Source organism: Suricata suricatta, chromosome 3 (genome assembly GCF_006229205.1).
Source record: "Suricata suricatta isolate VVHF042 chromosome 3, meerkat_22Aug2017_6uvM2_HiC, whole genome shotgun sequence".
NCBI classification, from domain to species: domain Eukaryota; kingdom Metazoa; phylum Chordata; class Mammalia; order Carnivora; family Herpestidae; genus Suricata; species Suricata suricatta.
The window spans coordinates 174,363,884-174,380,366 of record NC_043702.1 but is presented as its reverse complement, the minus strand read 5'-3'; the positions used below and the strand labels follow the sequence as shown (position 1 = coordinate 174,380,366).

General features: G+C 51.2%; 1 protein-coding gene across 7 annotated transcripts in view; it reads right to left on the bottom strand.

Annotated features, from left to right (window-relative positions):
- The window catches only part of GON4L (gon-4 like), a 61,153-nt gene that overhangs the window by 22,455 nt on the left and 22,215 nt on the right, over nucleotides 1-16,483 (bottom strand). For all 7 annotated transcript variants that reach the window (XM_029936002.1, XM_029936003.1, XM_029936005.1 and 4 more), the window contains 6 exons: nucleotides 15,690-15,809; nucleotides 14,981-15,151; nucleotides 11,627-11,819; nucleotides 6,328-6,429; nucleotides 1,721-1,761; nucleotides 1,069-1,172 (listed from right to left, as the gene is read on the bottom strand). In XM_029936002.1, the coding sequence (XP_029791862.1) occupies nucleotides 1,069-1,172; nucleotides 1,721-1,761; nucleotides 6,328-6,429; nucleotides 11,627-11,819; nucleotides 14,981-15,151; nucleotides 15,690-15,809 (731 nt within the window). The remainder of the gene's footprint in view (nucleotides 1-1,068; nucleotides 1,173-1,720; nucleotides 1,762-6,327; nucleotides 6,430-11,626; nucleotides 11,820-14,980; nucleotides 15,152-15,689; nucleotides 15,810-16,483) is intronic.

The following is a 16,483-nucleotide window of genomic DNA, read 5'->3' as shown; positions in this document are numbered from 1 at the left end:
GGGGGGGGGGGGGGGGGGGGGGGGGTTCTTTTCAGTGTAAACTTTTATCCTATCACCAAGGAGCACGCTTTCAGTGTCTCACAGTTCTGTCAATTCTGCCTCAATAAAGGGGCGCCTGGGTGACTCAGTGGGTTGAGCATCCAACTTTGGCTCAGGCCATGATCTCACGGTTTGTGAGTTTACACCCCACACTGACAACATGGAGCCCACTTCCAATCCTCTGTCTCCTCTCTCTGCCCGTCCCCAACTCACACTCTCTTAAAAATGAATAAACATTAAAAAAAATTATACCCAAATATAGGTTAAAAAAAAAGGAAAGGATAAGAGAGGATATCCCAAGATTCCGTTGCAGTTATATTACGGCATTTGTTATAACAGAGCACGAACGAGATTTCTGCCTTTTATGGAATGGTTACTGGACCTCGTCTTTTCTACTAAACTTCCCTCAAAGCCTAGCTTTCAGACCGCCCCCGAGCTCTCCGGCCAGGTCACGCTGCTAAGTTCAAACCCAGAACGAGGCTGTGCTCTGCTCCCCGCAAGGCCCAGAGCTCGCCCTGACTGCCAGCCAGTCACCTGACCACACAGACCCCTCGCGCACACGGGAGGACCGAAGCCCGGGAGTGCCGGGCGGAGCCAGCGTGCCGTGAGGGGGACGGCGCTTTGACCTCGACCATCACCGCTTGCGGCTCGCGGCCCTCGGCCACTGCCGGGGCGACTGACCGACTGTCGCCAGCACTGACCCGATGTTAGCGCCAGTAAGGAGGACACAAGGGGCACACGGCTGGCGCGATCTCGGACAGCTTCTGTGGCTGGCCGCCGAGTCCTCACGCCGCTCCAGCACTGCTCACCCGGAGCGGCTGCTGCGGACGCCAGCTACTGTTTTCTCTCCCTTCCCAAACAGACACAGCCCGGTCTGCGGCTGCGCTGCCCACAGCAAGGAGACCGCTTCGCGCGAGGCCCTCCTTCCGCCAGCAACAGTGGGGAGGTAGCGACGGGACAGCGGGCGCCCCGGTGCCTGCACACACACGCTCCTCCCACTCTGTGCCTCAGTGGCTCTGGCTGGCCTACCGCAGGGCTTGGGGGGTGTTGAAGCTTGGCCGGGTTTCGGCCACGCGCTCCTCCTCCTCGGGGCCGTCATCTTCCACGTTGGACAGTCCCATCTCGTCCTGGAACTGAGGGCAAAGGGGAAGAGTGTGGGCAAGTCACCCCAGCAGCGAGAGGCCCACGGTCAGGACTCTGACAGCGCGGGCACCCAGCCTTCCTCACTTCAGGGCACCCGGGTTCATGCTGCAGCTGTCAGGTCGGGAGCAAAGGGTCCCAGTCGGGCAATTGCAGTGGTAAAGACAGAGCGCAGACAACTCAGAATGATTAGAAATATCTTTCAAGAGACAAGTTTATGAGAAAGGTTAACCATCTGCACCCAACATAGCCCAAAACTAATTTGCAATCTTTAAGGATGCACCGAATGACAGTCGGGGAGGCCACCCAGAGTTTAAAAGGGGGATTTTACTGAGAAAACCGACGTAAGGATAATCAAAGTTTCTTAGTTAGCAAAATTCTCCTCCCACTATACTCGCTCCCGAGGCCCTAAACCGGCTTGGTCAAGCCCCCCACCTCCACTGGAGAGACCCAGGACTGAAGGGCAGGGCTGCGTAGGGCGCCCCCACCCACTGCCCCGAGCCCGCACGCGCCCCTGCGCACCCGAGGACCACGTACTCACAGTTTCAAACAGCTCTTCCATGAGTTCACTCACTTCCTTCTCTGGAAAAAAGCCACACAGAGTTGTGGGCATGAGTTAGTTTTGTTTTCCAATCAGAGAGAATTTCAAAAAAGATGGTACGTCTTATTTTCAGCAAGACATCTGATAAAATCCTCATGTCTATCATTCATTCACTCAAAAACATGTCCTGAATACCAAGTATGCTTCAGTCCCTTTTCCAGATGCTTGGGGACACATGACACAGCAAAGGGACCCCTCGGAAAGTCCTGCTGAGAAGACATGTGGAAAACGGGAGCCAGATGATCTTCCCGCAATGCAAATCCATGGCCCTGGCCCAGCCTGCTGAATGCAGTCAAGAAAGAACTGAGCTGTAAAGCAACTGCATCCTTGACCCAGAAGACCCGGAAACACACTTCTCAAATCTGTAAATTATGTAACGCTGGAAGGGATTGCTAGACCAACTGAGAACAGATTTAAAATTCCATGTGTTCGCAAACTAACTGAATGAAACTTGACAAGTTAAAAGTCTTACATTTAAGATTCTTGAAAGTCAGGGTTATTTTTTAATTTCTTAAAATGTTTATTTATTTTTAAGAGAGACAGAGGGAGAGAGAGACAGAGACGGAGTGCAAGCAGAAGAGGGGCAGAGAGGGAGACAGACCCAAACCAGGCTCTAGGCTCTGTGCTGTCAGCACAGAGCCAGATGCAGGGCTCAAACTCACTGAGCGTGAGATCATGACCTGAGCCGACTAAGCCACCCAGACGCCCCCAAAATCAGTTTCTTAAGCAGATGAAAAGGTGAAATCGCTCAAAAACAACCTGAAAATGATGTGATGACTTTGGTTGACCTCAAGTTTAATATGATACAGCCACTCCAAAACCATGCGAGTGTCCAAGAAGGCCAAGCCTGTCACTGCACGAGTGCAGTCACGGGCCAGGCCCAGGGGTCCGAGACAGGTCTGTGACCATCTCTGTAAGAGCCCCTCGGGAGATGGCAGACAAAGCTAAGGCAGAAATGTTGATGAGGATGTGGAGTGAGTGCATGTCCATAAGAAGAATGGAAATCCCCTTTGGGAAAAGATCTGTTAATTCCTTCTAGAACTAAGCACACACGTACCCTGTGACCAGGGAGTCCTCTCCTGGACAGCAGACCAAAGACAAAGGAATCATCTGGCCAGAAAAGGCATGCACAGCAAGTTCAGAACCACACATTCAACATAGCAGGAAATCAGAAAGCCCCAGGTGTCCAGCAACTCCTGCTAACAGAGACAAAACCAGATGACCAAGAGGTGTATTTATACACCAGGACCCAGCTCAGCAATGAAAGAAAAAAAAGTAGTGATACTTGCAATAGAGATGAATCTCAAAAACAGCATGCTGAGTGAGAGAGCAGCCTCACACACAGAGCACGTACATGATGCTGTGGGACAGGCAACTCTAATCTGTCACGGAAAAGTGTCAGAACACAAGGCGCCTCAGGGAGGCTGGGTCGGCAGGGGCACGAGGGAGCCTCCTGGGGTGCCGAGTCCATGTTCCCATAGGGGTTTGGTTACTCACGTACATGGATGTCAAACTTCATTGAATGCTACGCTAAAATTTTGTGAAATACATTGTACGTAAATTTACCTAAGAAGCGAAACTGTAAAGGGGCGCCTGGGTGGCTCAGGTGGTTAAGCATCCAACTCTTGATTTCGACTCAGGTCATGATCCCACAGTCATGAAACCAAGAACCGCATCAGGCTCTGTGCTGACAGTGCAGAGCCTACTTGGGATTCTCTCTCTGCCCCCACCCACTCTCTCTCTCTCCTCTCGCTCTCTCAAATAAAAACTTAAAAGAAAAACTGTAGATAAATACTGAGCTCTAATTAAAAATACGCATGCTGAAATGTTCCAGAGTGAAGAATACTGGTATGTGCATTAGAATAACGCGCACGGACTCGCAGACAGAAACGAATGCGGCTGCTGGCGGAGCAGAGAGAGGAAAAGTGAAGTGCAGAACCTCGGGTGCTGGGTATATGGATGCTCAATGCATAATCCCTTCAACTTTTCTATGTATTCTTCAGAAATTTCTTAAGAAAGTGCAGTGGGAGAGAAGCTTATAAAAACTAAAGGCCAGACCCCGGAGAAAGGTACTCAGGCTACTACGGGACGCGGAGAACTAGAGAGGCAGGACGTGCAGCCAGCACAGAAATCCGTAGGGAACAGAACACCTTCTACTATGCGCGCTTGGGAATAAATCACATTTAGTAGCAACAAACAGTAGGACAAACAGGAGGCCAAGAGCACACTCGGGTCCAGGAGGGAAAACGTCAGGAGGAGGTGCTCAGCCCTGGGATGCGCCGCCCTCACCCGACGGGCTCCCCGGCACCGGAGGTCGCCCGCAGATTAAAAGGCCACGTCACAGGAGCTACAATCACTCTCAAGTGGGAGGAAGATGCACGACCACACGAAGCTTCCCAAACTCTGAGATTCCACACTGAGTTTTTAGAAGTCTGTCGTCCATGGAAGGATACGGAGGGATCGTAATATGGTGACAGCTGACACGAGAGGACACGAGGCAGGAACAAAACTGAAATTCTATCCCAGCTTTTACTTACAACCACAACCCCACGACAAAAAGGATGGCCCTCCACGCAGGCAAGCCAAAGACGTTCACTATTCGATGGGCAAAACCCTGCGACCGCAAACAGCAGCCGCTCCCAGAGAAGCTACAGGCTGGGGGCCGAGACGGACAGGACCTGGGCCGCTGGGAGACGTGGGCACCAGAGAGGACATGTGAACTTGCGTGGAGCGCAGGCCGGAAGAGCCATCCTAACTGGGAGCGTCATCCTGAGAATGGTCTGAAAAACGCAGGAAAGGGACAGCACGCTCCAGGCCGGGGCCACGTGCAGGGTCTGAAAACGCAGGAAAGGGACAGCACGCTCCAGGCCGGGGCCACGCAAAGGGAGACCAACCTCCAGGCAGCCAGGAGACTCCAGGCCAGTGGTTCGGGAACAGCTCTTCCCTTGGATTCTGACACTAGACTTTCTCAGGTTTTTTCATACTTTCCTAGACCGTCCTTCAGTTTTCTCAGAGTCTAAATCCTCAACACTTTTCATTCTACCCTTCGAATCCTTTCAATACTTCCTCTAACCTTACTTGTCCTAACATACTAAATAAGGGAAGATCTTCATAAAGGAAATGGTGTTCTACACTTTTAAAATCTTTTTAAGTAGGCTTCATACCCAGCACAGAGCCCAACGGAGGACTGGAACTCACAACCCTGAGGTCAAGACCTGAGCTGAGATCAAGAATAGAATGCTGGGAGGCCCTGGGTGGCTCAGTTGGTTGAGCATCTGACTCTTGGTTTTGGCTCAGAGTCGTGAGATCAAGCCTCACATCAGGTTCTTCACTGAGCGAGGGGCCTGCGAGGGATTCTCTCTCCCCCACTCGCTCTCTACCCCTCCCCTACTCGTGCTCTCTGTCTCAAAATAAATAAATATATTTCAAGAAAATCAATACTTCCTGACATACAGGTTTTCTATCACTGCTGACATAGCCAACGAAGTAATTTCTAAACAAATGTCTCCAGCCAAGTCACTTTATTGTCTTCCATTCCTCCGCACTTTCTCACTTTACCCACCAAATTAATACATTACATTGGTGTTAAAATAATATTTTTCCTCTTTTGTTTTGTTTTTAAGATAGCAAGCGAGCGAGCAGGGGAGAGGGGCAGAGAATCTTAAGCAGAGCCCCATGCCGTGCTTGATCTCACAACCCTGATGTCATGACCTGACCCGAAATTAAGAATCGGCTACTGAGCTGACTGAGCCACCCAGGCACCCCCAAAGCAATATTCCTAAAATCCAAATCAGTTCCTATAGATTTCCTGCCTAAAACTCTGAGCTCTCCTTTTTAACAGATTAAAACTCAAATTCAAGGTTCTCCAGACCTGAACACTGCTCACCTACCCAACCACCGCTCGCTCAGGCTTCCACGCCGAACTACCGACGGTTTCCAAACGCAGTGCTGTGGCTTCCCCTGTGACTCGAGAACTCTTCCACCCGTTTGCAACATCCATCCTTCCCCAGTCACCCTAAGTCTCTACACCGAGCACAGGGCTCGGACTTCAGAGGGTCACATGCTGGGCACCTCTCACCCAAAACGTCTTACTCTTCCTTCAAAACTGAGAAGAAACGTCTCAAAATGCGAGTTCTTCCCCACCCACCCACCCACCCTGCCGCACACCATCTACCAAGAGGCCACACCCTCTGTAGGCCACCAATAACCTTATATACAACGTATGACAGCACCTATCATTCTGTATTATGACTTCTTCTGTTTGTATCCCCTCCTGGGCTCATGTCCTACAGCGCAGAGACCACTCCTGACTCATGGTGGCATCCCAGGAACTATCTCTGCCAGATATTGGACTCAGTGTGGGACCATGGGGTGTATAATGAATGACTGACATGCTTCCAAATACATATGCAAGTTTAAAGAGTTACAGAAATAAGTGGGAAGAGTTCAGCGTAAATGTCTCAGCCCAAATGGGCTGCAAACATCACCCTCAAGGAGGCAGCAAGTGAACAAAGGCAGCCGCGGAGCAGTGAGAGGCTCGGACTCACTGGTGATCCTCACGGCCCGGTCGGTGCGGAAGTCCTCGGTGTCCGGCTCGTCCAGGTCCTCCAGGAAGTTATATTCTGGATCGTCATCGTCATCGGCTTCATCTAGGGGAAAAATACGTCAAACACTTAGTCCCCACTCTGAACTCCCATCTCTGGTGAAAATTTAAGATTTTCAGCACTCTAAGAATCTATTCCGATAAAGCACATTTATTTGTAAGTCTTTACATAACTTCTTTTTCCCCCCATGGGTTTGCCCAGCTCATTTCCCATGGCTGACACATCTCACCTACTCTAAAAAGCCAAGTTCCTTCCTTCCTTTACAAAAGACTTAAATCTACCAAACTGCAGCAAAAGTCAGAAAGCTCAACATATAATTTATCTCCATGATCATACTTTGAGTAAGTAGTGCACCTCATGAAAATAACACTTTTGTAAAACTACTTATACAAACGCAGAGATGGGGCGCCTGGGGGCCCCCCATCAGTTAAGCATCCAGCTTCGGCTCAGGTCATGATCTCACGGTTCAAGAGATTGAGCCCCACGTCGGGCTCCACGCTGACAGTGGATTCTCTTTCCCCCTCCCCCACTTGGACTCTCTCAAAAATACATAAGTAAACTTAAAAAAATAATAACAGGGGCATCTGGATGACTCAGTCAGTTAAGCATCTGACTTCAGCTCAGGTCATGATCTTGCAGTTTGTGAGTTCGAGCCTCCCATAGGGCTCTGTGCTGACAGCTTAGAGCCTCGAGCCTGCTTCAGATTCTGTGTTTCCCTCTCTCTCTACCCCTCCCCAGCTTGTGCTCTGTCTTTCTCTCCCTCTCAAAAATAAGTAAACATTAAAAAATAATAATAAATTTAAAAAATAAATAGGGGCGCCGGGGGGGCTCAGTAGGTTAAACATCTGACATCGGCTCAGGTCACGATCTCACGGTTCATGTGTTCAAGCCCCACGTCAGGCTCTGTGCTGGCAGCTCAGAGCCTGGATCCTGCTTCAGATTCTGCGTCTCCATCTCTCTCTGTCCCTCCTCTGCTCATGCTCTCTCTCTCTCTCTCTCTCTCTCTCTCAAAAATAAATAAAACATAAAAAATAAATAAAAAATTAATAAATAAGTAAATAAATGGACGATAAAAGAAAAAGAAACACAAATGGTGCACACTCTGTTACGTTAGGACACAGGAGAAATCCCGTGTTTCTCTCTGACCTAACTTTCTCCAATGCTGAGCCATGATCTCTAAGTAAAACCCATGAAGGAGTCACTGGATTACAGAATGGTTACACGAAGGTGGTGTTTTTTCCAGGACGACGTCAGATAAGTGCCGTCTGGCAGAACGTTCAGCGACGGTGGAAACGTCCTATGCACGCACTGTGCAGTAACGGCAGCTCCTGGCAACATGCGGTGCCTCAGAACGTGAAACGAGGCTGGTGCCACCGAGCAGCTGAATTCAAAATGACAGAAAACAAAGTCCCTGTGCCAACAGGGACTAACCCGATTCCTTCCTGCTGCGCAGCCACTGACCGAGAGAGCTGAACCTGCATGTGCCGCGGCGGGGAAGGTCGGAGCTGAATGGCTCTGTGCAGGGGCCAGGGGCCAGGTGCAGAGCGACACAGGGACCCCCACGGGGAAGCTGTCCGCGCACACAGAACATAACTGAAGAACAGAACTTTTAATTTTTCACTCTGTAACCCTCCACAGTATTTTCATGTTTTGTAAAAAATTAGTACCTTCCAGTAAAAATTTTAAAAATCACACATTTTTTTGGTTCGTTATCATGGGAAAATCTGTTCTGATTAACCCCAATCGAAGTTGGTATTTTTTACTCAACATTTATAATCACGTTATGATATATTAATTTCCACTGTCCATGATATAGCTACTTAAAGGTCAAGTCTTTTCATCCATTTGTGCATTTATGTCCCCAAATAAAATGCTTCAAATCCTCATGCAGAGAACCCCGTCTTCCCAAGCTCTGCAGACTCCCCACGGATACCTCCTGACACCCGCACTGTGCGGGCCGCTTCGAGCCTCTTCTCTGGGTGCAAAGCCTGCACCAGACATGCCGCGCTCTCCAGGCCCCCCCCCCCGGCAAGCACGTTGGAAAGCATTCGAGAAGGTGTCTCCGGAGCTCTCAGCCCTCAGCTCCCCACTGGGGCCTCCGGCCTCGCCCTCCCGGCGGACACATGACGTCGCGTCCGCCCAACGGATCGCGGTTCGCTGTGGGCCTCCAGTGCTGCCTCTCAATCATTTTTGGCAAATGCAGTTCTCAGTTTTAATAATATGCAGATCACATGGTACTTGGAACATGTAAAAATAGCCACGTATGCTACAAAAACACACCAGCATATGGCTAATGTTAGGGACTGGGATCTGTATCTAGCATCATTTCCTATTTGTCAGTACTCAGTCACTCAGTCAGTAGACAGGGCGGGGGGGGGGGGGTCCACACCTTCCCTACTCGCTAGCTCTGTGTTCTTTTTTAATCCGTCCTAATACATAAACAACAACACAAAACATACAGAGTTTCAAAGAAAGAGGGTCTCCACCCTCCCCACTAACCATCACTCCACTTTCTCAACGCACCGTGCACACAGGCTCGCTTCCCCCAGATTGGCAGGCTGCCTGCCTGGATCCCTAGGCCACACCCAGCAAGAGATTCCGATTCGGTCGCGAGGGGAGGCCCTGGAGTCTGTATCTTTCATGAACACAAGCCAGCACGCGCACTCTCCGCTTCTAGGGCTGATGCCGTGAGCAGCACACCCGTGGACCCCAGACTGCTGACCCCTGAGACTCTGGCCTTTCCTCAACAGCCACCAGCCCAGGTGAAGGAGGCCAGGGAGGATCGGGGCACCAAAGCTGCCACCCCAGAGAATGCCACGAGGCCCTGTTCCCATCCTACTGGGCCTGAGCTCCAGCCTGGGGAACAAGCAGCAGACTTGCTCAGGCACAGTCCTATCCACCTGACAAACGCTTTCTGTCCCTGACGACTCCTTCCCCAGGACGCAGCCCAAGAACACGGAGCAGGGCTTGAACCCTAGCAGGTAAAACACTGGGCAATGCAATGAAATTCCGAGATTTCTATGAAATGGAAAGGACTATATTTGTCCCTGGGCATGGCTTTCTGCAGAGATCCTGAGCCTTGGTGTCACGGAACTTGGGACAGGTTGGTAGGAAAAGGTAACACCAAGAGATTTATAAATCCCGAAATAATATTCAATGAAAAGTCTCTATGATTCCTCTGGGTCATGGAACTGTCAAGGAGAAGGGCTTTCATAGTTTTCTTTTTTTTTTTTGAAGTTTATTTATTTTGAGCAAGGGAAAGGCAAAGAGAGAGAGAAAGGGAGAGAGATTTCCAAGCAGGCTCTACATTGACGGAGCCACCCAGGGACCCCTCACAGTTTTCTTTATACGATGTCTGATTTCTGTCCACCAGGCGTGCACTGTCACAGCCGAGAGCGGAAGACTCCTAGGAAGACGTGTCCACAAGGTCACCGATCCCCTCACTCCCCCGCCTGCTCTCCTCACTGGCACCGCCTCAATCACCACCTCCTTCACGGAGCTCTCTCTGATCACCGTCAACAAGAATCCTCTGTCCCTCTTCTAAAGCCGCCCTGATGCCACTCTGATGGCGCACCAGTCCCGCGACCTCCCTCGCCTGGAGCGAGCGGACCAGGCACCGTTCATGCACGTTTCAGTCTGACGCAACGACCCAGCTGCCCTCCCGTTCAGGGTCCTAGCACAGTGCCTCACAGAAGGAAAGTTTTCCGTCACATCTGCCACGTGATGTATAATATCCTTAACAACTTCATAACATCTATTCAAGGAGGGACAAATGGGCGGCTCAGTCGGTTACGCGCCCAACTCCTGGGTTCAGCTCAGGTCGTGTCTCAGGTGGAGCCGTGGAGCCCGTGTCAGGCCCCGAGCTGGGCGCGCAGCCTGCGTGAGGCTCACTCTCCCTGGCTGTGCGGCAACCACGCCTGTGCGCACGCTCACTCTCAACCTCTCTCTCCTCCTCTCTCAAAAAACAAGGTATATTCAAGGACTTACTCCCTGTCACTCACTTATCCGGACTCATTTCTAGCCCTCGCTGCACGAGTATTTTTTCCCTACTTCTGTCCAAGCTGCGCACCGTCTGTGTTAAAGCAGTGCTCTTCCCAACGCACCGCCCTCACACCAGTTACCCTCCGGAGACAGGGAACGAACAAGAGACATGCTCTCGGGTCGTCGGCAGTTAGGTTTCTCGGCAATTGGGAGCCCTCCACGACACAGCCGACGAGAACATGCATCACTCTCCACCAGAAAGTCAAAAACACCCGGCAAGGACAAAACACGCCTGGCGGAGCGCAAGCACCGCGGCGGCCTCCCGCACCGTCTAAAGCTCGGAGGCTTGTGCACAGAATCAGGAACGGAGCCCGATTCACACTGCGGTCCGCCAGGAAATCACCGAAGCCGGCGTCTGCGAGGCTGACCTCGCCAGATGAAGGCGGAAGTTTCAGTGATGCTCTAGAAGAGTCAGGGTCGAAGTGCGGCTCTCACACCACGAGCGCACGAGGTCAACAGCCCGCCCCGCCCGCGCTGCCGCTGTGTGCTGCCCATCCTGGGCCCCCAGCTCCTGCAGGCCCCCATCAACACCTCGCGGCACCGAGAGCGCGGGCCTGTGACCGCACCGGAGCTCGGAGTTGCGCCCGGGCGATTTTCCGACTGCGGCTGCGGGAAGAGCCGCCCTGGCGTCGAGACAAAGCAAGAAGCACACGGTGAGCGGAAGGAGGGCCATGGCGCCAGCCCTGCACACAAGCGGGCCTGGGCACGGGACTGGCCCACGGAAAGGAGGCGACCCGCTGGCTCCAGAGATGGACGGAGCCACTGCCGGTTCCCCTGCCCTCCCCAAGTCCAGCTTCATACCACATGCTCTCAGTCCGGGGGCGGCACTGTCACATGCGTCACACAGGTCCCGGACACAGCAGCCCCCAGGCAGGTCAGCACACCCTCGGGCAGTCACATATAAAATTATTACTGCATTTATGTTTCAGGGGACGACTCTTAGTATTCCGATGGTTTCCAGGACTCGGAACCAGCAGCCCATAAGGAACACAGCCCACGGCCCCGCGCGCGGGCTGCACAGCACAAGAAGCGTGGCGAAGCGCTCTGTTGTGCACCCGCAACCGGAGCAGCCGGTGGATCAGCGACGCTCCGAAGAAAAGATGCTCACCCCAAAAAGAGAAGGGCCTTCGGCACTGACTTAGAGTAAACTGCGGGCTCGACACACAGCGAAGCTCAGGGCGGCCGCGCGGCCGCGACTCACCCTCGTTGCCCACGTCGTCGGTCATCAGCCCGCCCAGCCACACCTTCCAGTCCTCGTCGTCCGCGGTGCTGGGGTCGTACATGTCCGGCGTGGTGTCGGGAGCGCGGAGCTCCGCCTCCAGCTGTCCCAGGGGCACGTCTTTGAGAGGCATCTTTGAGCGGGTCCGGAACGCAATGAGGCTGTCATCCATGGGCTTGGCAACAAGGAGGGGACGACACCTGTCACTCAATGCCCAGTGCTTCCAAAGTCTCCGAACCCCCCCGTACTCCGGCTGCCCCTGCACTTCTCGTGTCGGCTGCAACCACAAGCCCTCCTCTCCCAGAAAAGCTGGGTTTCTTACTCATTGAGAAACGGTAAGGACAATGACATCAGTTTTAAAACCAACATTTTAGAGATGCCTGGGTGGCTCAGGCAGTTGAGCGTTCGTCCTACTGCTGACAATGGCTCGGGTTCCTGAGTTCGAGCCTGGCACTGGGCTCTGTGCTGACGGTGCAGAGCCTGCTTGGGATTCTATGTCTCCCTCTCTGGCCCTCCCCCACTCACACTCTCTCTCAAAATAAACACAATACAATAAAATAAAATCAACATTTCAGGAACATTTATTGTAACAGTGTTACTAAGATATAATTTCCATATCATAAATTTCATCCTTCTGAAGTGTATAATTAAGTGGATTTCACTGCATTCACAGAGCTATGGGACCATCACCAGTATCGAATTTGGAATATTTTCTCCGCCCCTAACGGAAATCCTGACCCGATTAGCGGTCACTCTCCCTTTTCCCCTCTCCGGGTCGCTGACACCCCTAATCTGTGTTCTGCCCCTACACTAGCTCATGCTGGACGCAGCATATAAATGGAATCATACAATCTGGCCTTTTGCCTCTGGCTTCTTTTACTTAGCACAGTATTTTCAAAGCTCATCTGTTCTGTAATGTCAGTCAGGAAATCAGTCCTCTTCATCGCACACTAATATCCCACTCTGGTGCACCCACACCTCAGGGACTGAAAATCTGCTGTTTCCACTTTGGGAAAGTTTACACCACGATAAACATTGCGTGCTCACTTTTCCCTTGGAGATCTGCTTTCAATTCTCCTGGAGCGGACTTTCCAGGCCGTACAGTAACGATGTTTAAATTTTGGAGAAAGTACCAAACCGTTTCCCAAATCGGCCACACCCTCTCACATTCTCACCGGCCAAGCGTGCGGGCTCCCCATCCCTCCACGTCCCTGCCAGCGCCTGTCACTGTCCCTTCTGCTCGTCCCAGCCATCCTGGTGGCTGTAAGGTGCTGTTGGGTACTTTCCATTTGCATTTTCCTAATGACCAATGATGGGGAGCATTTTTCACATGCTGATTGGCCACCTGTAGTCTTCTTTGGAGAACTATCTATTCTTATCCTTTGCCCATTTTTGGCTATTCTGGGTCCCTTGCATATCCATGTGAATTTCAGAATAAGCTTATCAATTTCTGCCAAAAAAGGAAAAACAGCTGGGCTTTGGATAGGGTGGTCCTGGAGCTGTAGGCGGACTCAGGAGGCTCCGTCTCCTACCGCCTGTCCCCTCCTTTGCTCTGCCGCCTTACCCATTTCCGACACCTTAACCAAAGGGGACGTTTTCATTCTCTGTAATGTTTGTTTATTTTGAGAGAGTACATGGGGGCCTGGGTGCGCCGGGCGGGGCAGGGGCAGAGCCGGGGAGAGAGAGAGTCCCAAGCAGGCTCTGCACTGTCAGTGCGCTGTCAGTGCAGAGCCTGATGAGGGGCTCCAGCTCATGAACCATGAGATTATGAGCCCAAAGTCAGGAGTCAGACGCTCAACCAACAGCCACCCAGCAGACGCCCAGATGAACGGCTCCTTCTAATTCAGATGTGGGCTCAAACTCAACAATCCTGAGATCAAGAATCACGTGTTCCACTGACTGAGGCCTTTCCTGATAATCCTATGTTAAGTACTCTGATAAACATTACCTTATTTCTCTCCTTTTATTTAGTTCTTACTTGAAATAATTTTATGGTATCTCACTCTCCAGTAGACTATAACCTCCAAGAAGAAAGACCTTTTCCGTCTTATGCTGCTATTCCCCAACTTCTGTCATTCAGCAAGTAGACTAGCTGGTTATATAAAACATTACCGCCCTCGGAACACGACGCGCTCAGCCCCAGAGCAGTGAGAGCAAATTAAATTACCCTTCAGGGCTGCTCCATTCAATATTCTTTAGAACAGACATATTTCTCATTAACCTACAAGACTGGTGGAGAAAACCTAGAATATTAAAAAGAACTGGCTATATGGTGGAATTTTGAAAGTCCTCAACTGACACTGACCGTAGCAATGATTATTTCAAGCAAGAATACACAAAGGACGTTTACTGGGCAAAAAGATGTTTGGTTTCAAAGTATATCCCATGAGATGCATGTTAATTTAACAATGGGAAAATGGGAACGTTATCATGAAGAAAATCAAGCAGACGTCGCCGTGACCACATGCAACACAGATGTCACAGGCCTCTGGACAGGACGCACTAGAAAGGACATAACCGCTTCCGTGCCGCCTGGGCCAAAAGCGCATAACCAGAATCTAATTGTGATGAAATGTCAAAAAAAATCGAAAGTGAGAAATATTCTGTAAATAACAGTCCACACAGGTCAAAAATGTCAAGGTCATGAAAGACAAAGTAATGCTGCAAAACTGTTCTAGACCGAAGGAGGCTTCGAGGGGCACCTGGTGGGCTCAGTCATGGGAGCAACTGACTCTTGATCTTGGGGTCATCAGTTTGAGCTCCATGGTAAGTACAGAGATTAGTTTGAGATACGATAGAATAAAAATAAAATAGAATACAACACAATAAAGTAAGATAAAACAAAACAAAATAACACACTATGAAATAAGACACTGTGTGTAATCCTGGACTGGGTCCTGCATCACGGGAACTTGATTCTTTTGCTAGAAAGGACACTACTGGGACAACTAGTAAAATCTAAAAAAGGACTTCAGCAGATGAGATAACATGGCCTCGTTCCCTGACAGAAGGCCCTGTGCTGGAGAGCACGCGCGAGTGTTCAGGAGCACGAGAGCACTGAGACCGCAGAGCGCGAGGGGCTCCGGCGAGGGTCCTGGGGGCCCGGCTGAAGGGGCGGTGCCGAGTTCCAGTTTGAAATGCTCCCCATCCCGCACCTACTCCTTCCCCCAGGGCTGCAATTCTCCCAGGACAGCAGCCTGAACCAAACAGAGGATCAAACACCTGCAGTTTCAGGACCTCCTTGTTTACCAGAATCGCCTGTCCTCCCCTCCTCCCTCCCAGCCCGCGCAGCCGCTACGGGACCCCGTCGGACGTCAACCGACGCACACTGCTCACCTGGAAAGAGTCCATGCACACCGGACTGGAAGCCAGCTCCTCATCCACGGCGTGCAGCTTCTCCATGAAAGTGCTGTCCCTGCTCTGCTTGGGCTTTGGGGGCGGCGGGGGCCCCATGGGCACGACCTCAGCACTGATGTGCCTGACAGCAGGTGTGAGGACTTTCTCAGCCTGATTCAAAGAGGCAACCACGAGAAAAAGTGAAAGGGAGGGAGGACAGGGGAAAGAGAGAAGGAGAAAAAAGAAACAGAAGTGGGGAGAGAGAGGCACATCTTTCACATGCCAGTGATCTTTCTCTCCCTGTGCAGACAGAGCTACGTAAAAACAAACGCGCTGTCAACTATATTAATCTAATCAGGCTCCATCTCATTTCCAAAGAAGCCAACGGGATGCTGCCTAGGTGACCAAAAGTGGAAAATCTAACAAAAACGGCTTTAGGACATTAGGGAAAAAACAAAGGTAGGAGAAAAGAAATCACCAGTCACCTGTATCTGGCCACTAAGAGGACTCAGAAAAGCACTCTCCCTATCACTGAGTCAACTGCTGGCTGACTTAAATAAAGGACTCTAACATCTGAACCGTTCTGACGAGTCACAGGCACCGGGAAGGCCCTGAATCGCATGTGCTCGAGGGGGACATGGGCTCAAGGCGGCCGGCTCAGCACCGCACGGGTGGTCCTCCTCGTCTCTCCGGCTCGGAGCAGACTCACCTCCGATAACACACCGCCCTCCTCGTCTGTCTCGGTCACCTCGGAAGTCTGCCTCAGTCTGGACTTCTTGGCCCCACGTGGGGATGAAGCAGTGCTTTCGACATCACTTTCCAATAAACTCTACAAAACAAACCCAGTTCATGTTCACATTCCTGGCCCTACCACATTCCACGGAGTCTGAAGGATCTCAAGAAAATGAATCCATTTAGTCAGAGTAAAAGAAAATAAAACTCAAACACAAGTTTAATATTCAGATGGTGATCAGACTGGTCTCATCAGAACTATAAGATGCCGGTTTAAAACCCTGTTACAAACAAGTCGAAGAATGCACCGAGAAACAATGTTACACAGCAAAGAAAACAAACAAACTGTAACTATAAGCAACGCACAGGAGAATCAGGAAGGGTTAACGATGATGAAACAAAAAGACAAACAAGCCAGACGTCCGTGTCACAGGCTCAGGAGCAGCACTCGCAGCCCTGCCCACCTGGAGACAGAGCTACAGGGAAAGAGCACGCAGGTGCGCTGGAGGCTGCATCTGAGGACCCTGGACAAGGTCTCGGGAGGACTGGCTTCATCCCTGTTGAAGCTGCATGTAAACGTTCTGTGCACAGTTCTGGATGGTGGATGTGTGTGCCATCTCATGAAACAAGGCATGAAAACACTAAGGGAGGAGGAGGAGGAGGAGGAAACACCTCAAAGTCTGGGATTTATGCGGAGAAATGAGCAGAAAAAGAAGTGTGCCTCTGGCCTCTCTCCTTAACGGGAGAGGCACTAAGAGGAGGCCTCCCCGG